Raw genomic sequence first — 23,658 nt, 5'->3', positions numbered from 1 at the left:
TTCAATACTAAAACACACATACAGAGGAAGCACATGTAAAAATAAGCTGTGGTCATCACAGCATAAGGCACTTGAAGAAAAGTTTCCACATTACCATTTTCAAGGAGAGAGTGTGGAGAGAGTGAAAACAAAATGTAAAAACAAGTCCTTTGATTCCCAAGCTAGTAATACCTGTTTTCACTCAAAGGACTTGTTTTAATATTTTCAAGCTGAAGTGCATTTGATTCCCAAGCTAGTAATACCTGAAACAGAACTTTGCAGCTGCATATAAGCTGTTATTGTGACCTTGGTATAACTTTTTTGGGACTATGGCTTTGCATAGTTCTGTCACAAATTAATCTGTATAAATTATTTCGCTTAGAAAGGAAATCTGACATTGTAATTCATTTGTGTACAAGGTTGTGGGATTCATTGAAGAAGCAGGAAATATCGATGCAGTCAAAGTTGAAGGTGATATGGAGGCAGTTTCAGATAACAAAGCAATTGTTGCAATGGATGCAGAGAGGTCTAAATCAAAACCGAAATTCTATGTTGGTTCCCAAGCTCTTGGGTACCGACGTGATTATATGGAGGTTTGTGCTGATTCTCCTTTTGTCATGGTTAATCTTACTCTCTTTTTCCAATTTTACTGCTTTTAGGTGTAAAGTCAAATCTATAAATTTTTTCTATATATATATATATACTTTATACACATCATTTCTCCATCTATCCTTATCTTTTCTTGACAGGTTATTCCAGCATTAAAAGATGGTATTGTGGCTGACTGGGATGTTGTGGATAGTATATGGGATCATGCTTTTCGGTAACTATTGCTAATTTAACATTTGGACTATGTAATGCATGTTGTGAGATCTTAATTTCTTTTGAAAACTGTACATGGATTGAGGTTGATTCTAAGCTTTTTTCCATCTCATTGTACATTTTAAACTTTGGATTTGCTTTCTATTTCATTCACATCCATCAGTGATCCCTCACAACAAAATGATTTTGTTAGAAATATCTTATGGTTTTTTTGCTTTTCTTTATAGAATCACAAAATCATTTCGATTCTTCTAAAATGAAATATTCTTAACAAGAAAGAAATACCTTTGGATAATTTTTGCATGATGAGGTCACAAGAAGGGAAAGGGTTTTGGGGTTTAATAGAATAATTCAAGATCATGAAATCCTAATTATATCTTCAAAGCCTTCTTGGACTAAAGGTCATTCCAAATATTTGGAATATGAATTATTTCTCATCTACTATCATGACAAACCAATAATCAAATTTAAGGTAAGTTATGGTAGATATAGTTTGAGGATTTACTTGGTTTGCATGTGAATTTTTGAAAATGAAGAAAGAAAAAAAGAAGAAAGCAATTATATTAATGCACACAAATCACTAAAACAGGTCATGGGACAAGAAAAGTGCATTTAGTTATAATATAGAAGTATAGGGGTTAAGGTATACTTTAAGAATAGCCTCCTGAAAATTCTATAGATATCTTGATGAATCCACTATAGATAAGATAAGATGATTATATTAATGTGTACAAGTGACCAAAAGTAGGTCAATGTGACTCAAGAATATATCAATTTACAGTAGAAAGTGGTAGGAAGAGAGATCCTATGAAAGAAAAAGAAAGAAAGAAAAGAACTAAAACAAAATGTTCTGCAACACCAACAACTGGTTTTAAGAAACTAATACAAATAGCCATGTGGGGGGAATGGAATCTACTAGGAGCAGAGCCATGATGTCAAGGAGTGGAACTACGTAAGGGACATGCAAGGGCATTTGAGTAGAGATATTCTGGGATATTATGCTGGCATAAAATCTTTTGGTAATTTCTTTTATGAGAGACAGTTAAATTTTAGAGTAAATGGCAAAATTTTCCATCTACCAATATTTTTTGTAATTTAGAGAGTAAGATTTCCTATTCCTATATAAGTTGTTTGGTGATCCGGCATCAAAATTTCCTATTGATACATAACTTGTAAACGAAGGTGTAAAAATAGGGGTGAGTATAGATAAGTATTTTAATGTGTATGAGTGGCCAAAAGTAGGTCAATGGGACTTAGAAGACATTAGTTTATTGCAAGGAAACAATAATTGTTTGGGGAATTAATCGGCAAAACAAAAGTATAAGATTTTTTCAAAAAATGGGGAAAAAATCGAGGAAAAATTGGGAAAAAATCGGATATACAAAAAAAGGTAAAAAATTGCAGAAAAACAATAAAAAAGTACTTTTTTTAATATATTTTAGGGTATTTCCATAGCATAGAGATATTGTAGGCAAATAAAATAGACACTTGAACACATGAATTGCAGGAAATAGATTTTCGTTGTTTATATTCATATCACTGATTACGTTGCACAAAATATACTACATAAATAATATCTAGATGGTGATAGATGTCAAAATGTCTTTTACAATATAGTTTGTGACTTTGAACAAAGTCAACCTGTAAACTAAGTACAAAATTCCAAAATCTCAAATGTAGGCAATGACATGCTAGAGGGCAGGTGGCCCTGATGATGAAGCTCTTGGGAAAGAGCCTGTCCTAATTCCTTCAACCCATTTAGGACGAAAGTTGGCTTACCTCATGATATCAAAATCTTCAGACACAAGCGGACAATCAACAACAACATAATCATCAGCATCATCATCATCAGCAGCAGCAGCAATCAACTCGCACTTTGGATATATCTCATTGAGGTCAATTGGCAAGCATTCCTCAATAGTTCCTGATTTTGCCTATGTAGAAATTAGTGTTTCCCTTGCAAATGAAAAACCAATGAATAGTGAATACAATTCAAAAAACTGCAACTATATATTAATATTCTCACCTTGAGCTTTCCTTATCTTCAAGTGGAGGTTGTGATGAACAAATACCAAGTCATTCAGTCGTTGTTGTGATAGGCGGCTGCGTTTCTTGGAATGTGTGTGTTCAAACACACTCCAATTACGCTCACAAGCTGATGAGCTACATGGTTGGCTCAAAATACGTACCGCCATCCACCTTAAATTTGGTATTTCATCTCCAAAAGAAGCCCACCATGCAGCTGAAAAACACATTATATGGACATGATATTGTAAGACTAAGAATATCTTATAATCTGAACAAAGTTAATGGTTGGCAAAATAAAGAGATTATCAAAAGTTTATAGAGTGTACCTGGTTGAATTGTCTTTCTACTTTGTATAGCAGCCCTAGAAGAGAGAAAGCCCTTAGCATGCTTCTACATTTCTAGCTCTATCGTAGCCGCATCAAATTTTTCCAAGTCAGGAAACATTTTTCCCATGCACTTGAAGAAGCCTTGTTTTATCTCAGCATCAATTTCCAGGAAGTCAGTCTTATAGAATAACAGAGGATTGAGAAAGTATCCTGCAGCATGGAGAGGAGTGTGCATTTGTCCATCCCATCTCCTATCAATTATGTCCCACAATGGCATATACCTATTCTTGTTATTTTCCAGCTTACTCCTTATCACCTCCTTGGCCCTATCCATGGCCTCATACACATATCCCATGGGGGGTTTATCCCCATCCACTAGTCTCAAGACTTTTACTAAAGGCTCTGAAAATTCTACAATCTGTTCAATAGATTCCCAAAATGTGGTAGAATACATATACTTTGCCATTGCTATGTCATTTGCTTGAGTTGTGAAACCAGACTCCATCCACTCAACTGAAACAAACATTCGCCTCAAATTGCCTTTTTGTTCACATAATGTTTGTAATGCAAGGAAATATGTTGCAAATCTTGTTACTCCTGGTCGAACTAGCTCCTTGCCTCCCGTGAAACAACGCATTATAGCCAAAACCCTTGTGTGATTATAAACATATTTGGTAACCTTGTGAGCTTTCTAAAATGTCGCCTTAACCCATTCAATTTTTCCAATGTCCTCTAGGGTTAGATCAAGGCAATGTGCTGCACATGGTGTAAAAAACATGGAAGGATATTTATCTGTCAGAAGTCTCCCTGCAACAACACAAGCAACAACATTGTCTGTGATAAATTGAACCACATTTTGTCCGTAACTACCACGTCATATATCTCAAACAATGCATTTGTGGATTTCATCATATTAGATGCATCCATAGATTTCAAAAAAACAGTGCCAATCTCACAAGAGACAAGGAAGTTAATGAGAGTTCGGTTCCTTCTATCTGTCCAGCCATCTGACATGATGTTGCAACCAATTCTACCCTACTGCAATCGATGTTGTTTAACAACATCTTGAACATCCTCTACCGCATCGTTCAACATACCAACCCTCAATGATTCACAAGATGGGGCTTGAAACCCAGGACCTATAGCTGCAATAGCATCTACCATGGGTTGCCAATATGGATTTCTGGAAGCATGGAATGCCGTGTGAGAGGAGTACCAATAATTAGCAATTGCCTTCTTTGCTTGTTCAGTGACAATTTTCCTCCATCCTGTACTCTCCAAAGTGGTTTGTGATCCTGGTGTGGTACGAGGTTGGAAGAAAGCATTAGTGTTTCCTCCACCTGTGTTTGGTCCACGTGCTATAGAATTATGTGTCGACCCAGATTCCCTAAAACTCCCATCTTCACCATCCTCACCCAAATCGTGCATCCTAGGATTTGTAGAAGTAGAACATAGTTCAACCCCAATTCTTGCCTTTTTGGCCTTATTCTCAGCAATCCCTTCAAGAGATTACTTTGCTTGATACGAGACATCTGCAGGGCATTTTTTGCATATCTCGGTGTTATTTCCTCGTTCTTTTGACAAATGCCATTTGAAACGATAAATTCCACCACTGATCTCATCTTGACACAAATTGCACTTGACCTTCGTGCTACCATGAATTGCTGTGCAATGTGTCCATGCAAAGTCTTTCTGGCGTGGCATTGTGATCAAGAATCAATTCTGCAAAAGCATTACACTCATTTTTTAAATTCTGAGGGATCTAGGGTTGGGTTTGTGTATATTAATGTTGGACATCCATCATGAAAACTGGACATTTATATTAAAATTTTCATTTTTTTGTATATTAAATGTTAATAACTTTAGAGAAAATGACATTATGAATCTATGATAGACTGTATATATTAAATGAAAATGATTTTTTCATATATTAAAAGCTAAGAATATTTAACAAAAAATGAATTTAATATTACTGTAAATGAAAATGTAAATTCTGATTACAATTAATTACTATTAAATACAAATTTAACTAATAATTAACAGTAAAACAATTAGATTACATATTTAACAGTAAAACAATCAGATTACATATTTAATTTTACTAATAATTAACAGTAAAACAATCAGATTACATATTTAACAGTAAATACTAAATAGAAATTAGTAAATATTTAACTGTTTAATTAAAAAAATTCTAAAATTACTAAGTTTTAAATAGTTAAACAGTAATTATTCTGTATTACTAAATTTACTAAAAAAATTCTAAAATTACTAAATTTGCAATGGAGCTAGGATTTGCCTACAAAAGAAACTATGACTATATGATAATTATGAGGTTGGAATTGAAGTAATGTCTATGCAGACCGGGAAGACAAATGAAATTTACCCATATATAAAAACAGACAGTCAACAATAAATACAGTGCATCAAAAAAGAGATGACTTATTTTTATTTTAAGGTTTTAATTAAACTCATTAAGAAAAGATTAATATGTATTAAAAAGTATGGCAGGGCAACCCTTACATTCTACCATGAAGAAGGGATAGCACCAAATATCAGGGCCTATGAATATATCATAAGATTCATAACTCAGTAACTTTCGTGATGTCAAAAACTTCACCCTTAAAAAATTCTAAAATTACTAAGTTTTAAATAGTTAAACAGTAATTATTCTGTATTACTATTGCAAATTACTAGATAGTTAAACAGTAATTTCCAAAATTACTAAGTTTTAAATAGTTCAATAATGTAATCTAATAATTAAATAGTTAAACAGTAATTTAACATCAATACAAAATATTTAATAATTACAGTAATATTAAGTTTTAACAGTAATACAGAATATTTATTGAAAAAAATATTTAATATTACTGTTAATATTTAATATGACTGTTATTATTGTTAATGAAAATTAACATTTACTAATATTTACTAAATTATTATTACTAAATTAATATTTACTAATTATTATGCTTATTAAATATTTAGTGTTAAAATTTTAACTGTAATTTTATGACTATTAATAAATATCGTTTAATATCGTAAACAAATATTTATTAACAGCCATAAAAATTGCAAAGAAAAAAACGATATTCACAAACAAATTAACAGCCATGAAAAACGCGATATTAAAAAATGCAAAGAAATGGAGAAGACTAAATACTTGGAATTGCAGCTCCCACTGTCGTGAATTCTCCTGCCGTGAGTTCTCCTGCGATATGCAGATGGCGTGAATTCTCTTGTCGCGAATTCTCCCGTGATATGCAGTCAATTTCGGAGTCACCGTCCTCCCACTGCCGCGATATGCAAACCCTTCCGCGTCGCGCACAGATATAGAGCAATTTTTTTTTCGTTTCGCGCCCCGTTTTGGCGAAGTTAGGGTTTTTCGCGGGCTCCAATTTTTTGCCGATTAATTGCGCGATTACTCCGCGATTTAATCGCATAAAAATCGTTGAAAATCGTTGAAAAAAGTCAACGATTAATACTCCCGATTTTCGGGAATTAGTCGCCACTTTTGCTGATCCCTAATAATTGTGTTTTTTTGACGATCGCTGTTTCTATGGTAGAAAGTGCTAGGAAGAGAACATCCTATGAAAGCAAAACAAAGGAGCAAAAACACTCAAAAACAAAATGAAGGAGTGCCACACCAACACAAGTTGATACAAATAGCCATCTGGGGGGAACAAAATGCACAAAGAGCAAAGGCTGACGAAAATAGAAAGGATAGGATACAAACTCATTAAATCTCTTTGTTGAGCCCTGGAAAGGAGGACTTGCTAATGCCAACGTTGATTAAAGTGAAAGATATATTAAATACATCTAGATAGATATCTTAAATACATCTATCTAAAAGATGCCGAGAGATATCAGTCTGATGAAAATAGAAATGATGGGATACAAACTCTTCAAATCTCTTTGTTGAGGCCTGGAAAGGAGGAATTGTCAATGCCAACATAATTAAAGTGAAATGACTAATACATGATATGGTAATGCTCATTAGGGATTACTGAAGGGGGTGGGTAGGTATGGTGGTGCAAGGAGGAAGCAAATCACTCCCTCTAGAATCTCTCCTAACATCCAAGGCTACTATAACTCTCGTGGTGAAGAAACTTGTAATGTATGTCTGTCCATATGGCTTGGGGGGTGGCTGGGACAGATTAGATCCATGTCATTGAGGAGTAGAGCCACGACATCAAAGAGCAGTTCAACATTGTTAAGGGTCAACATCTGTTGACATCTGAACAGTAGAGATATTCTGGGATATTATGCTGGCATAACAGCCTGGGCAATTTATTTTCCCTAGTGGAAATCAAATTTCAGAGCAAATGGCAAAATTTTCCATTTACCAATATTTTCTGTAATTTAGAGATTTAATTTCCTATTGATATATAACTTCTTTGGTGATTTGGCTTCCAAATTTCATATTGATATATAACTAAGGAAATATGTTAAAATAGGGCCAAGTATAGAAAATAAACAAAATAGCCCCTTACGGCCCAAATTGTTATAAACAATGATGCTTTATATGTTTATCCTGAATAATTAAAATTTCTAAGTCAATGCCATTTTGTGTTGGGATCAAGGACAATCCATCCAATATGGGGCAAATGGGAGCTATGAAGAACCTAAAAATAGCCAAATTTAGGTGATAGTAATGTTGAAAGAGCCAAATGGCAACATATAGCCACTAAAAATTTCCTTCACTAGGGTAAACATACCTTATAAAAAACCATAAAGAAAAAGGTAGGTCTGATATGATTAAATCCTAAATGATAAAAGCCATGTAGAAATAAATACCTGTTGAAGTGTCTGGAATTGCATTACTGCAAACTCCATACGGCCAACGCAGAATAGAATAACCAGTTGAGTATCCTATCCTCTCTCGAGATAAGGAAGTCCCTAATGCTGTTTTTTTTGGTTTGATCAAAGGGGACGACCTCAAGGTTTTGATTGTCAGGTCTTGACTGTAGGATCTCTCAGTGGCTTGATGTGTTTATGCTAGAAACCCAAAGGGGACTTACGTTTAACTGGCAATTTATGGATAAGTTCGCTGGAACTTTTACGATCTCTCTATCGGATGATATCAGTTAATTTGATATTGTTTTGATAGGACTGCAGATTTTCTGAATAAAAAGGGGAAAAAGGAGGGAAGGATAGAGAAAGAGAGAGAGACATAAACTGTAAATTCTAATTAAGATAGCAAATTCAGTCAAGCAGATAGACACCTCCAGGAAACTAGATTAAACATCACCAGCTATTTAGACACAATGTTTGCATAAATCCAGTGCAATCTTCAAAGGAGAAACTAGATTTTCATATTATCAAGTACGATATTAGAACTTCTACATTCATAGTATGTATTTGATAACCGAACTAAGCATGAAAGGGTCCAGATTAACCATGCGGAAAGAAAAGCAATCAGCCGTTCTCTAATGGTATGGATTGTAAGGATTCTATCAGATGCTTGATTGAAAAATGCTATGTAAAATAAATAGACATAACTGAAAGCTTTCTAAATTAAGTGAAGAAGGAGACCATGCACTCACAAGGAAACTTGAAAACAGTCTTAATTCATTGCATTAATTCCTGTAAATTTCTCCAGAGCTTTCGCAACAATCCAAGAACTTCTTACAAAAAGAGGGAAAACCAGTCCCTTAAATAGGCTTTAAAAAGGATGAATGGCCTAGATTTAATCTAAACAAGTGGCCCAGATTCATCCATAAAGCATGGCTGCCCATAGCCATAAATGGGAGGCAAATATCAACAACCACCCCAAAATGGGCAATAACTACCCAAAAAGGGATAATTACAACAATTTGAAATAATCCAAAAAGGTGCATCAAATAAAGCTTTACATTTGTTGACCAAAAGTCAACTGTCACCTTTTTGTGCAAAAGTGCACTTTTAAGACTTGGAGGGAAAAAAACACTTTTGAGAAATTACTTTCTCTATTTTGGTCTCACACTCCTTTTCTAGAAATTGATCCTCGCCATGCAGGTATTCCCGCCATAAATAACGACTTGCTGCCCGTTCCTCGCGAACGTATTCTTGGAACTTGATACACAACTGGAAGAGCAGACTGAATGGAGGCATGGGAGGATGGCGAATTTTGTACTGCATGCCCTCGAGATACTGGTCCACATGCTTTAAACTGTCCTTCCAGTTGGAGTGATTACGCTCAAAGCATAATATGTCTGAATGGAACTGACCAGCAAAACTCAAGTCCTTAGCGGAATAGGAAATCTTATCCGTCCTCAATCTTTCTTCCTAGTCCGGCTGGATTGCATTATCGGACAGGTCATTCATCCATCCTGAAACCATTGATCGGAGGATGGTCTTACCTAGTTCTTGCATGTTTCCCAGAATTGCTTCACATGCGTCACTTTCTTTGTCAATAATTTCTTTGGTGTCATTCTTCATGGTGATGGTCCAGTACCACTCCTTGAGAACACTGATGCTATGAGGATCTAGGATGGCGGACAATGTGGGAATTTGCGCGTGTGTCCAGAAAAGAGCTCTCATGAGGGGAAGGGTAGTGGCTGCCACTTCGTGCATGTGAAGGGATTCCTTCTTTACCTCCAATAACTTGACTAGAGTGAGCTCTCGATGAAGGGCCATTTCTTTCACCTCCTTAAGGATCTGCTCTCCCTTTTTCTTGATGTCTTGCATCCATTCCTTGACGGCCTTTGCGGTATCCCGAACTCCTTCAAATTCAGTTGTGGTCCTTTGCGCCAACGCTGTTAGGGGAATATGGGATTCAGAGGGATTGTGCAATGGCCTTAGGAGCTGATCGATGTATCCCTCGGCTTGCTCAGCATGGGCCCGATACATGTCCTTTTCCGCTGTGATCTCTTCGAGCTGCCTGAGTATGTTCTGCACTGAATCCTTAAATTCTTCTTTTTCTTGCTCTTTGGTAGCTCGTTCGATTGGGACGGTCGTGATGCTGTAATCTGCCAGCGTTATCTAATCTACTGGCTTGTCTACGGGCGGGGTGGCAATATGAAGAGTGCGGTTTCTTTGTTCGTCTTTGGTCACTCTAGAATATGCCCTGGGCTTTTTCTTCCCCTTAGCTTTTGCCTGATCTATACGTGAGAAGATATCCTCTAGATCAATGGGTGGTTTGGTGGCGGCCCTGCGCTAAGCTCTGGCAATCAGCCACTCTTGAGGCACTGTTTGGGTTGATGATAGGGTCAAGTTAGCATTTTGTTCTCCTACGTTCTCAACCGACTGACCACAGATTCGTAGCTGCCCTGCCACCGGAGGAGTAAAAGAGGTGTGAAGCTCTTTGCTTGCAGTCGAATTCTCCCCTATTTCGCTGAACAACTGCCTAACATCTTCATGTGAAGGTCGCTCTTTAGTTCTCTCGAGCTCATGAGTCTCGTCTATCCTTTGTTCTCCCTCGACGGTGGAGTCATCTTTGGCTGTATGGTGGAGCAGCAACTCGTGACGGCTCTGTTGAGTAGGTTCATGCACTTTGACCCCCTGGGTGGATGGAATTTCTCCTTCTATTTGGTTACCCAGTTCGGTCAACTCGAGGGCTCTTAGCTCAGTGTCTAGCACATCAGGCGTAGGAGGATCATTGGCTTCAAATGCATCGATGTCGCTCTGGGAAGGCGAAGCAGGTATACAATCCAATTCTACAGCATCGTCGGACGAACTAAGATCTTTTGAAGATGAAGTGACCTCTGGCCTCTTTATAAGAATCTTTTCCCTTCTTGTTCTTTTGGACGTCCAAGTCCCTCAGCAAGCCTTAGCCTTCTTTCTTTTCTCTGGTTTCTCAGTTTCTTCCCGGGGTGCACTAGATGTTCCTTCATCTTCTGAAGACTGAGAATCGAGGCTGCCCATTAAATGGTAAGTGAACTGGACTCCCTCATGGACTAGCCTCTCGATCTGCTGATGTAACCACTGATCTGTGTACCTTGCTGGGGCTGCCATGACGGCCTCGAAATCTGTGATTGGGTCCTGGGACCAATCAACGCCTGGCAAGAGATGCCTTACTACTTCAAATTCTCGGACTTGGAGGTAATTCCCTGAGTCTGTGAGCTGATCTGGGACCCGACGGTATTCAAAGAGTCGCATCTGCTGCACACTCAGCCTAGAATATTCCCGTCGCCTGACTTCGTAGTCATTAGAGCAATTCTTCCAATAGTCTTCAACTGACTCCTTTGCTCTGTACCTTCAACCATAGGCTCTTTTTGCCAGATTATCATGATCGAAGTACTTTCTTGGAAAATGGTCCTGTAGGCCATAAGAGGCCAGCTCTGCAAGGGACTCCGCTGCTAGGGCAGGGGTCTTCAAATGGACATCATGGCTGCCTATGATCATAGGAAATGTGAATCGAGCCTGCTTGCTTTCTCGGAGTAAGATGCCAGCTGAGTGTGACTGCCTTGCAACCTCCATAAGAATTACTTTGTCGGTTGGATATCGTGGAAGTCGGAGGGGAGCACCATCGAAGCCAGCTATTCGGATGTAGGAAAACCTTGGGAACTGAATGAACCAGGCTCCATACCTGTGCACTAAAGTAGTAGTTTGCTCCGAGAGCCTTATGTGTAACCCTCCCTGCATTAGCCTGATCGGGCGCATTGTGAAGGCGTCATTGACGTGTTCATACTGACCAACCGCATAAGCCGGGCTGTTCTTTTCCCTCTGAGCTATATCTTGGTAGTGCAGCTGGGGGTAACAATCATAGACTTTCACCTGACCGGGCCCATTCCCGATTTCACCTTTCATTGTCAATCCTGGCAGTGGCTGGTTCTTGGCGAACATATAGACCAAATAAGAGGTCATCGTGAAGTACTTCTTCGTTTCGAGCTCAATCAGCTGAGTGTGGATGTTATCGCTTATGATCTGGGCCCAGTCAAACTTAAACTTTCCGGCGAAGACCTGCTCTGTAAAATAGAACATCCACTCTTCAAAGTAGTTGGACTTAGGAAGTCCCATGACTCGGCTGAGTAAGGTGACCATATCCCCATGTTCATTATGAAAATCACTCCTGGGGGTCTTTTTCACAATTCAGGTGCTTGAAGGCCTTTTCTCCTTGAACCATTCTTCGTTGATCAATGCCTTGCATTGGGCCGGATTCATATCATATGCCCCTTGTGCTTCGTCTATGGTTGTAGCTGTGGGATTGTTTGGAAAGGGGATGTCAAATGCATCACCAATAGCCTCAGGGGAGAAGTCGGCGATAGTCATATTCTCCAGGAGCACTAGTTTGGAATTCGGCTCATAATGTCGGGCAGCCTCTACTACTAATTCATAGTTCTGTATTGCTGGAGGAAAACCCGCCGCTTGGGCGATGCCACTTTCCACCATCTGTCTAGGCCTGCCATATGCGTTGGGTGAGAAGACCCGATTCCTGAAGTCCTGAATATCGATATGGCCAAGGTCAGTATCATCAATGTTGTCCCAGACGCTTTGAACTTTCGACTCCCTCAATCCTCCCCTCTGATATTGATACTTCATCTTTTCAACCTTACGCGGGATATCTGATTTGGATGCTCGTGAGGTTTCGGCTGCAGCGGGCGTTTTTGATGATTCCACCGTCGATTTGGGCTTTTATCCTACACAGTCGGACGCGGATTACGAGGTGATATAAGAAAAGTAATGTGGGTTAGATAGCAAAATGCTCCAGCATGCCGGGGTTAATTTAAAGTTTAGTTTGGACATGGAGCAATATTTCTAGCTAACAGCTTGATCAATTTGAAACCAGAATATTCATGAAGATTTCTGACTGCGCATTTATACTTATCATTTTTGGATTTTGGATTAATTTTCAATAGAGGCAAAGCATGGAAATTTTCCTAAGTTTGAAAAGAGATGCAATTTCTGGTGAAGCCTTAGGAGTGAATTCTGAATTTTCGAGTGCTTTGAATAACGTTTATGAGCAAAAGAGATGCAGTTTTTCAAGAATTCAAGCATTCTGATCAAATTTCACGCATTTGTCTATTCGATTTAAGCATTTTTCAAATGATCATATTCAACAAAGCGTACTTACCTGATGGGAGCGGATGGCGAGAGATTACCCAACCTTGTCGCGTGAAATGAACGGACGATCTTGCAAAGTTTGAATTCCAACGGTTATCTCTTTGTTTAAAATTTTCGTGGTTACCGGACAAAAGAGAATTTATCATTTTTAAATGGTTTTTTCCTCTCACCCTGGGTAATTGGCAATCTGAATTTAAATGATCAAGAGGGAGTTAATGCAGCTTTTTACCTTCTTATTTGTAGACCTCGGAGGGTTTTCAAATTTTGAACTGTGTTTTCCTCCTTGCAAGTTTCGCAAATTTCGCGTTTTATATTTCGCGATTTGCAAGCCTCTGGCGAATTTCGGAGCTTGGAGCCTGAGGAAAACTTCGGACTTGACACTTCCTTGTTTGCAAACTTCGGAGGATTCAACACCTTTCGCGATTCTGGGGATTTCGGGAAATTTTGGGCCTTGAGGCATACCTCGCGTTTTCAAAACTTCGGACCTGAACGCCTATACATGCATGCTTTCGCCCCTTCTAACTTTGGAGGATTGACACCTCCTGCGGTTTGGAAAATTCGCGATTCTACCTTGTTGGATGTCTGGGCGCTATGGAGTTTATTTCGTGAATTTAGACAAACTTCGGACCTGAACGTTATTTGCAAGCCTGCGCTAGATGCATTCGCCACCTAAGGAAGGGTTTTGGCGATCTGAAAAAAAACTTCGGAGGATTGAGTGGGTTTGCCAACCTTTTAAACTATGCCACCCTTCGCGATTTTCGCGACTTCAAGAGTTTAACGCCTCGCCCGGAACTTCGGACCTGAAGGCGTTTTCGATCTTCGGAGCATTTGCCCTCCTTTGGAAATAAAAAGCCTCGGACCTGAGCGTCGGAGGATTGAATGAATTTGCAATTTTCCTTAGCAAGTTGTAACACTTGTATCTTTCTAATTTTCGCTTTCCAGGTCCGAAAAGGAGGACTTCAAGGTTTTAAACGATTTTCGGAGCTGGGAGCATCTTTCGCGATTTTCTTTTTGTCTCTCATTTTGGAGCTAGGGTCCGAAAACAAGCTCTAAGTGCTTTTCGGAGCTAGGAGCACTTTTGGCAAATTTCGGACCAAGTGCGTCCCTTTTCAAATTTCACCCACTCTCCATATGCCTTCTAGGGTCCGAAAATGTAATTGCTTAGTGATTTTCGGAGCTGGGGGCACTTTTGGTGAATTTCGGACCAAGTGCGTCCCTTTTCAAATATTTTGCGTTTTTTCCTTTTGCTCCCCAGGGTCCGAAAATATAAGTCTACAGCGGATTTCGGACCTAAAGGGTCCTTCACAAAATTAAACGCCTTTTACTCTCTCCACTTTCGTTCCCAGGGTCTGAAAATATAAGTCTAAGGCGGATTTCGGAGCTGGGAGTACTTTTGGAGTATGTTGCGATTACACCGCTTTTCATTTTCGCGCTAGGGTCCGAAGATAGGAACTTAAGTGATTTTCGGGGCTTTTAGCGTCTTTGGAACACTTCGCACTTTATCTCCATTTTTTTTTAAAATTCGCTCCAAGGTTCGAAAAAGGGCATATTAAGGGTTTTCGGACTTGGAAACACATCTGGCGAACTTTGGACCTAAAGCCTATACGCGCATGCTCTTTATGTTTGCCATTTTTCAAATTTCGGAGCCGGGGTCCGAAAATTGGGGGGGGGGGGGGTTTAAGGCGTTCTCGGGGTTGGAAACACATCTTTTGCAACACTTAAAGGCTTTTACATTATTTTCGGACCAAATGGGAAGCATCAGACTTTGAAATTTTCGCCCCAGGGTCCGAAATTTGGCCCCTTGGGCGATTTTGGCAAGATTAACTTAGTGAAATTCTAACCCCTTTGGGCCTCTGGGTCCGAAATTTGCCCCTTGGGCAATTTTGAAAACTTGCGCGAAACGTCGGACCTCAGATTAGCCTTTTGCCAGATTCCACAAATTTGGATTTAGGAGGCTTCAGGATTCTAAGGCATTTTGGCTAGGCAATTCGATCATTCATCAACAGGCGAAAATCATCTCTTATTCAAATCTTATAAACATCGCGGCGACAAACCTTATGCAGTCTGCTTCATAGCTGTTGTGCGAAAAACGGCGACTTTGGTCTTCGTGCGACCTTTAGGCGCACTGCTCTTGCTTGGCGGGCTTCGCCAATTCCTACTACCTTACGCCTACCCAAGGCGATTCTCAAAACTTCGAACAAAACTCTTGGCGTTCACGCCCGAGAGCTGGACTAGCCGGGAAGATTCGTCGGCTCACTACTCTAACATCAATCACTTTACGGGTCAGCCGAGGACTCGCTCGAAGAGACGCAAGAAACTCTGCGCGAAACTCAGCAGGGCAAAGATAGAAAGCTCAAAACAGGAAGGGGGACCCTGTCGGCGACAGGGAGCGTGTGCAACGCACAACAGGACCATGACAAAAAACCAATGAAGTGATATGTGCATAGCAATATTCAAGCCCAAAGAGGCAACACATGATCGCATAACACTCATAGGCATATGCTTATGGTTGATGGGGCTAAGCAAAATGATCTGAGTAAGAATTTAAGTATTCCTTCTAGAACCACTCCTAACATCCATGAAATCATTAGTTGTAGAGAAAATACTAGTAATGCCTGCCTGCCTTAATGAACTTACCTTCAAACAGGGAGAAGAAACTTGATTCTTTTGTGAGATAGTTTCACTCTACCAAGGCTGATATAGGGATGGCTTGGAAACGATGACAAAGAGAATGCTGCTTGATTGTTCCCATATGAGTGTGAATTGGATGTATCTTACAGGCACTGGCCATTCTTCAATTCTTGAATAGGGATAAAAAAAAGATGCAATCAGTGTGACAAATGTGAGGGACCCTATAAGTAATTATTTGAGATTAGCATCCTCCCAAAGAAAAAGGGCCAAGTCCTTCTGATTTGGGTATTGATTGAAAGTGGATAGACAATCACTTGGCTCTTTGGTGCTTCTGATTTATAGTATCCACCTAAAAGCCCTTAATAGAGAGGGCATGTAAAATAAAACTAATACCTATTCTCGTACTCTTCTAGGAGGTAGAGACAATGTATTTTGTTCCCTTAGAATATGGTGGCTAGTCTCAATTCATAATTGTAGAGCCTACACTTGACAGTAGGGCAAGCCATGTGATCAATGATGTTTGAGATTCAAAGGCTGAATCAGGATACTATCTATAATTAGTAAGAAATGCATAACATACAAATCCACCTCAGTGTTTAGTTTCTATAAAGATGACATCCAATTGACTTTAATGTGTTATTGGTATATATCTTTGGTGACAACCCTATTGATGATCTCCTTTGAGAGAAGGCGGCGAGGGAAGGAATCTAAGTAAGATTACCAGTAGACATGCCAATGAGTTGGGTTGGTCGGTCTGAAGAGTAGCAACTTTGATGCCTTGTGAGATCTAGAGAAGCAATCATCAGTGAAGGAAAAAGGGCTAAATTTTTGCATTGGTCTTGATTTGAGGTTCAATCACCCATGGATGCAACCCTATATCCCATGTACCCTTTTCGGTATTAAAACAGTAAGAAGACCTCTAGCCTAGAGGTTATTCTTTCTTTCTTGTAGGCTAAAGTTGGAGCAAGGAACCTGGCAGAGTGTGATAATATTTTTAAGTTGGACTTGCCAATCTTTCTTTTAAGGGCGACTAATATAATAATAAAAAATTAAAATAAAAGAAAATTCAAATTTTTTTTTTTTAAATACTTAAGTTTTGATCATCCACTTTTCAAGTTTTGAATTTTCCAGTTTGAGTTTGAGTTTGAGCATGTACTCAAGGACGAAAATCCCTTGACTGCAACTACTGGGGTTAGGATGGAAACCCTCACCTCATACTTGGCTATTCTATACCAGGATAGCGTTTGTACTAAAATTGGGAATTTGTTCATGCCTCAGGGTTTGTCAATTCAGACCTGTTTACTATTATCCATTGCTGGTTCCTACCTTTCTTCATCGGGCTGCAACTGTCCATTGAGTGCCTGTGGTTGGTTGTGAGGATTATTCATTAACAGTTTGAAGACATTGAGAATCATGTCCAACATATTTCCTAGTGCAACATCCAGAGAAGGTGACAGTGGCAAGACGAGAAATTCGAGTTCACTGTTGGCACCAAATTTATTTCATTGCTGATCATAATCTCTGTTGCCTGAAGAATTAAATTTCAATTACTCTGGGGTGCACAGTCAGGAGTTGCAACTACATCTGAGTTGCATTTGCATTTTCTGGGAGCAAATCTTTATTGCTTCTTGCCATAGCTTTCCTGGATAGCAACATATTAAGGTGACACGAATCTGACATCTTTATAGAGGGGATTGTTCAGTCTTGGAGCTGCTGACACTGCAGTGAACAACCACACACCTGAACTTGGATGGCAGTAATATGTTAGTCTTACAGTCAGTTCTATGTCTAAGCCTCTAAGGTTCTTGTAAAATTCCTTAACTAGGATTTGATTGCAGATAGTTGTATAACCAGGATATAACAGAAACTTAGTTGTACAACACAGCCGATGGTGGATTATTGGAATACAAATGAACATCTTTATACAGTATTTTTATTTGGAGTCTCCCCTAACTGTTCAATGGATTGTGTCTCTAATGTTGAGACATGGACCAGCTAGGACTCAAACCTAGGACCTTCCATACGCTGCTGGAGTGCTCTACCACTGAGCTACTGACCCTCTTGGACCAGTCCATCGTCGGTTTGGGTGTGGCTTATTTCCAGCACCAACACCCCCCCTTAAGCCACACCTCTCATGTGCTTGGGGCTCCTAGCCTGGACCTGGCTCTGATACCATGTTGAGACATGGACCAGCTAGGACTCGAACCTAGGACATTCCATAGGCTGCTGGAGTGTGTTGACGTGTCTGAAATCGCATTGCTGCAAACTCCATATGGCCAACGCAGAATAGAATAACCAGTTGAGTATCCTATCCTCTCTTGAGATAAGGAAGTCCCTAATGCTATTTTTTTTTTGATCAAAGGGGACGACCTCAAAGTTTTGATTGTCAGGTTTTGATTGCGGGATTACTCAGTGGTCGATGTGTTTTTGCTGGAAACACAAGGGGACTTACGATTTGCAACAAACTGGTCTGCTGTGATTCTCAAATTACGCAATAAAGAGCAAAAGGAAAGGGTTAGGAGATCTAAAACTAACAACACGGGTATGCGGGTAGACGGATTCAATATAACCAATTCTTGCTTGGCCAGAATAGCTCACAACCTTGCAGGAATGGTGCAATCTTCAAAGGGACTTGGAAGGTTTTCAGACTGGAGACGCATGACTAAGCACCCAATTCTGGCGCAGCTCAGACGGACATCTGCAATTGAACTAAGCACAATCGAAGGCTCAGGTTAACCACACAAAAGGATACACAATCAGTATCTCCTTATTGGTATAAGCCTGAATCTATCAAATACCTGCATACCCAAAATAGAAAGATCTATCTAAAATGCTGAGAGAAACCATGCAAACAGGATGAAAACAAGACAATAAACACCAAATCAATGTTTATATATTGATTTCAGCTGCCTATTACAACAATTTCTGCAGCATCTCTATGCTACTGGTTCAAATCTAACCTATTCTAACTCTAAAATCTAACTCTCTCAACAGAGTCTAACTATCCAACAATTTCTAACTATCTAACCATCTAACTATCTAACCCTTTACAAAAGAAAGGCCTTTGCCTTTTATAGATATTACAATTTTGAATCTAAGGCTAGGATGGACTGCATCCAAGGGCTGCAACTTGCCATCCAAAAGCTGGCAGCCTTAACCCATGCCCATTAAATTCTCAGTTATCCAACCAACCACAATTTCAACCACCTACAACTGTTTTGGCATTAATTTGAGTCTATCCAATCTTCTTGGTGGTTGGGAATAGTTATCCACAAAAATATCTTGCACGGGACCCATAGGCAGTTTACAATAAAGCAGTTTCAGTTTTAAAATTGAATTTCTGGACTTAAATCCAGCTGTGTGCTTTTCTCGAGAAAGCATAAACTATGCAGCATTCAGAGTGTTCTTTGGTCTTTGGTCCCGGTGGTGGACTTCATCTTTGTTCAGCGGCACGGTTCCCAATGTTTGGTTTCTCTCGCGCTCCTGTAGTGTGTTCGCACATCTTTTTCTTTTCCAGTCTTCAACGCCTGGCCTTGATTGCGATCCTTCTTCGATTTGCGTTTCAGGTCTTTCTCTTGGTTCTTTAATGACGTCCTGCGATCAATCAACCAATTTCATTTCATTAAATCAATTTGAAAAATTAAATAATTTAATTTAACAAACATTAAATTTAATTACGATGTCTGGCTTGAGAAGCTCTTTGTGAGATGTATCTTGAAAATGCTTCTCCTTTCTCTTCGGATGTGAAATCTGATCCTTGGTCTTGATAGTGTTTGGGCGATTTACTTCTGTGTGATTTTACCTTTGGAGTCTTGGGCGTTTCGAATGGGTTTATTGCATTTTGAAAACTTCTTATAGCGTGACTCCGGAGGTTTGAAGAGCTCCTGCAAATTTTAAAATCCTAACACTCATGCCCTTTCTGGATTTCGGAGCTATGGCGCTGTTTTGCAAACTTTAAACTGCGTTTTCTAATCCTAAGGGCGAACTTCGGACCATTGGGCACCCTTTGCAATTTTGGCGTTTTTACCAGAACTTCGGAGTTTTCACGATTTTTGCCAATTTAAAACAAACTTCGAACCATGAACGCCTTTTGCGATTGGAGATATTTCGGAGCCTGGGGAGTTTTGCAAGTCAAAGGGTAATTTTTGGACCATTTAGTGCCTTTCGCAACTTAAAGAAAACTTCGGACCCTTAGCACATTTTTGAAAATCGAAGAAATTTCAGACCATTTAACCCTTTTTGCAAATTTTACGAATTTCGGACCATTTGGCATGTTTTGCAAATTTCGGAGTTTTAAGGCGTTTTCGGCGAATTGGAGGTATTTCGGACCCTAGCATATGTTTCGCAACTCAAGAAAACTTCGGATCCTAAGGCACTTTCTACAATTTCTACGAATTTTGGACTTTTAACATGCTTTGCAAATTCTTTTAAAAACTTCGAATTTTGGTCCTAGGGTCCGAAATTGGACGCTTTAAGTGAAATTCGGACCTCTGGGGGCTTTTTGCAACTTTCCAAGCATTTTCGGACCTAAAGCACCTTTTGGGAAATTTTGAATTTGGCCCCAGGGTCCGAAATTGGAGGACTTAGTGAAATTCGGACCTAAACCCACTTTTTGCAACATTTCGCATTTTCAACTTTTTGCCCTAGGGTCCGAAATTGGAGGACTTAAGCAAAATTCGAACCTCTGGGGGCTTTTGGCAACTTTTGAACCTTTTCACATTTTAGCCCCAGGGTCCGAAATTGGGCATTTTAAGTGAAATTCGGACCTAAAGGGTCTTTTTGCAACATTTCACATTTTCCAGTTTTTTGCCCCAGGGTTCGAAATTGGGCATTTTAGCGATTTTAAACGTTTTCCTCAAGAAGTGCGAGCTTGGGCACTTGGGCGAGTTTGTCAAGATCTCGTCGAAGGATCCATATATACTTTCAGGATGTTTGAGAGTGGTTTCGGACCTCCAGGAGTTATATTGCAAATTCTAGTTTTTGGAGGATTCCTCAGTTTTCTAGACTTAGTCAAATTTCAGGATCAGGACATTCCAGACTTAGCCAAATTTCAGGATCAGGACATTCTAGACTTAGCCAAATTTCAGCGCATTAGAAGATCAAGATGACATTCCAGACTCCATCACTCACCAACTTGACCCTTCATATCCCCTTCCTCTTCCGCAAAGACAGAAAGGCACAAACCGGGGGGTCCCTGTCCAAGACGGGGATGGGTGTGCGATTCGCACAACAGAGTGCTCTACCACTGAGCTACTGACCCTCTTGGACCAGTCCATCATCGGTCCGGGTGTGGCTTATTTCCAACATGAACATCTAATTCTATTTTCATATTTATTGATAAACATAGCATTTGCCAACAGAAAATTGAACAATCATTATTCAAGGAAGTTGATATCAGTTTATTAAATATTCCACTAGGAAACGGGTAAAAGAATTTCTTTTCATGGTGCACCTGATAGATAAGCTGTGACTGCCGGTTGTAAATTACACCTTGATGCCAAACTTGTTGCATAATGCTACCAAAGGGTCTTCATATATTCTTCGATGGACAGGACAGAAGGAAACACCCACGGTTGCAGATAGTTTACCCAGAACTTTATACCACTGGAAAAATCATTGTATACGAACAAGTCTGGGACACAGAATCTTCACGGTATGCATAATGTTGGGAAGCACTTCCAACTTCTCCATGCGATGACTGCAGCCTCCACACCACACCGCGGCGATATCAATCCACACGCTTTAAACCCGATATCGGGTTACAGAGGCACGGGGAGATGGTTTGCGTTGAGCGCCGTGTTTCATTCACAAAGCCTTTGATGGTTGTATTCCCAGTCTCACGTGTAAGGAAACACACACGCCTGCATCATACACATAGGGATCATTCCATAAAAGACACTCACGCTGCTTCAGTAAATAACGATTCTACTCCAGAATCATGCGACCAATAGGCCAGTCAACAACTGACGAAAGGCATAGTAATTCTAAATGTGTATCCTTACACACAGGTATCACAAACTTTCATTCTCCTCCCCTCCCAAATCTCTTCCTCCTCCTTAAATCAACCTCAAAGGTATTCGAGAAAAACCTGTCTCCGAACTGAATCCAACCAACCAATAAGCCCATTTCCATTATTTAGAACTATCGATAAACTATCGAATAGTTAAAGAGCTTATTAATTAATTTATATTAACAAATGGATAATTAATATAAAATAATTAATATTATAAAAATCATTTATTCATTAATTAATTTATATTAGTAAATTGGAAACTAATATAAAAGAATTAATATGCTAGTCTAGACTTAGACTAGAAATTTATTAGGGGATATTACAGTTCTGCCCAGAATTACTATGAGATACTGATATGTCCTGTTCTGTATGAAACTAGATGCCATCTGTATTAGGCAATAATATTGAAGAAATGAAACATTTTGCACTTTTGTAACTCATTGTGGTTTTAAGGTTTGGTGTTATCATGGACTATTGGTATAGATCGCAATCGCTGTTTACATTTTATTTTTTCAACATAGTACAAGATTAGTATTCGAGTTTGATTATTGTCCAATGCGATAGCTATGGATATTTTGGGTTCAGTCAGAATATACAAACATTTTCATGAGGGATCTCACAGTATGAACATATTAAGTAAACCTGATGATATTCTCAGCGTGAAGGGATTGGACAAAAACTCAACTTGCATAATTCATCAAGGAGTCACTTATTTGAAACTACTATTTGTTCAATCATTAGAGAATGGACCCACCGATAATGTTTCCGTTCAGCATGTTCTATGTTGGTTGTTCTATACATTTGAATTGTTGAAAAGGCTCAACTTTAAGGATTAGATCTTGGAAATGTATTTCAAAACATTGATGCTTGAGAACAGAAAGTGAGGCGTATCCCTTGCCGAGATGCAAGTATGAGGCAAGTTTTAGAGTAAAGATGGACTCTGAAACTTGATTCCAAGTAGGTGCAGGTTGTCATAATGTCTACATATTCCTTTTGCAAAAGAATCGAAATTTGGAAAAAGTATCACTAGAGGTGTTGAAGAGTATACTGTACAAATTTAATTTTACTAAATCTCATAAAAATGAGAAGGAAGCATCAATTTGTCTCTGTAAACTATCAACAGTGCGGGCAAGCTGGACAACATGTGTGCTATACAACTGTCATAAAAAATGAGTATGTAGTTATCGAAATTCCTCAAGATTATCTATTTAATTACAAAAAGTGGTGAGAGAGTGGTCCTCGTTTTACTCCAATTTACTCTTTAACACAATCAAAGAGCCCATGAGAATTATAGAATTTGCCAACAAGACTATCAATATCATACAACTTCGAGGAATTGAAATTTATTGGGATGAAGAGAAAGGCCTTCTTGAAGTCTACAAAGCATGAAAAGACTTTTGAAGAATTTGCCAACAAGACTGTCAATATCATACAACTTCTAGGAAACACAATTCATTGGTATGAAGTGAAAGGCCTTCTTGAAGTCTGCAGAGCATAAAAAGACTTTCAAAGATCATTGGCTAGCCTCTGCAATAACAGATTGAAGTGTGCAAATATGTTGAATAGTCTATTAGCTACTTTAGAACTTGATGGCCCCACACTCTCTGATTCTATTCTCCAAGTATTTAGAAATTTTTATGTCTGGTACAATGACATAGAGTTTGGTAAAAGTGAATCCCATAATTTGTCAATAGTTATGTAGTTTGTATTATCCCCCAAATTGCGAACGGGGTGAATGATATGTCATGACCAAAAGGAAGGAAGGCATAGGCAAATAGTTTCATTAAATAGCTCTTTCATTGGTAAGACAAGTGAAACTACCACATCGGAGGAATTCAACATAACTCCCATCATTATGTTGTTCCAGAGCTTCTA

General features: G+C 39.0%; 1 protein-coding gene across 8 annotated transcripts in view; it reads left to right on the top strand.

The window, feature by feature from the left end:
- LOC131068691 (actin-related protein 4) overlaps positions 1–23,658 on the top strand; it is a 210,726-nt gene that overhangs the window by 42,737 nt on the left and 144,331 nt on the right. For all 8 annotated transcript variants that reach the window (XM_058003936.2, XM_058003939.2, XM_059207535.1 and 5 more), the window contains 2 exons: positions 399–572; positions 729–802. In XM_058003936.2, coding sequence (XP_057859919.2) covers positions 399–572; positions 729–802 — 248 coding nt within the window. The remainder of the gene's footprint in view (positions 1–398; positions 573–728; positions 803–23,658) is intronic.

The sequence above is a fragment of the Cryptomeria japonica genome, chromosome 6 (assembly GCF_030272615.1).
Source record: "Cryptomeria japonica chromosome 6, Sugi_1.0, whole genome shotgun sequence".
NCBI lineage: Eukaryota > Viridiplantae > Streptophyta > Pinopsida > Cupressales > Cupressaceae > Cryptomeria > Cryptomeria japonica.
This window is presented reverse-complemented; position numbering and strand designations above follow the sequence as displayed.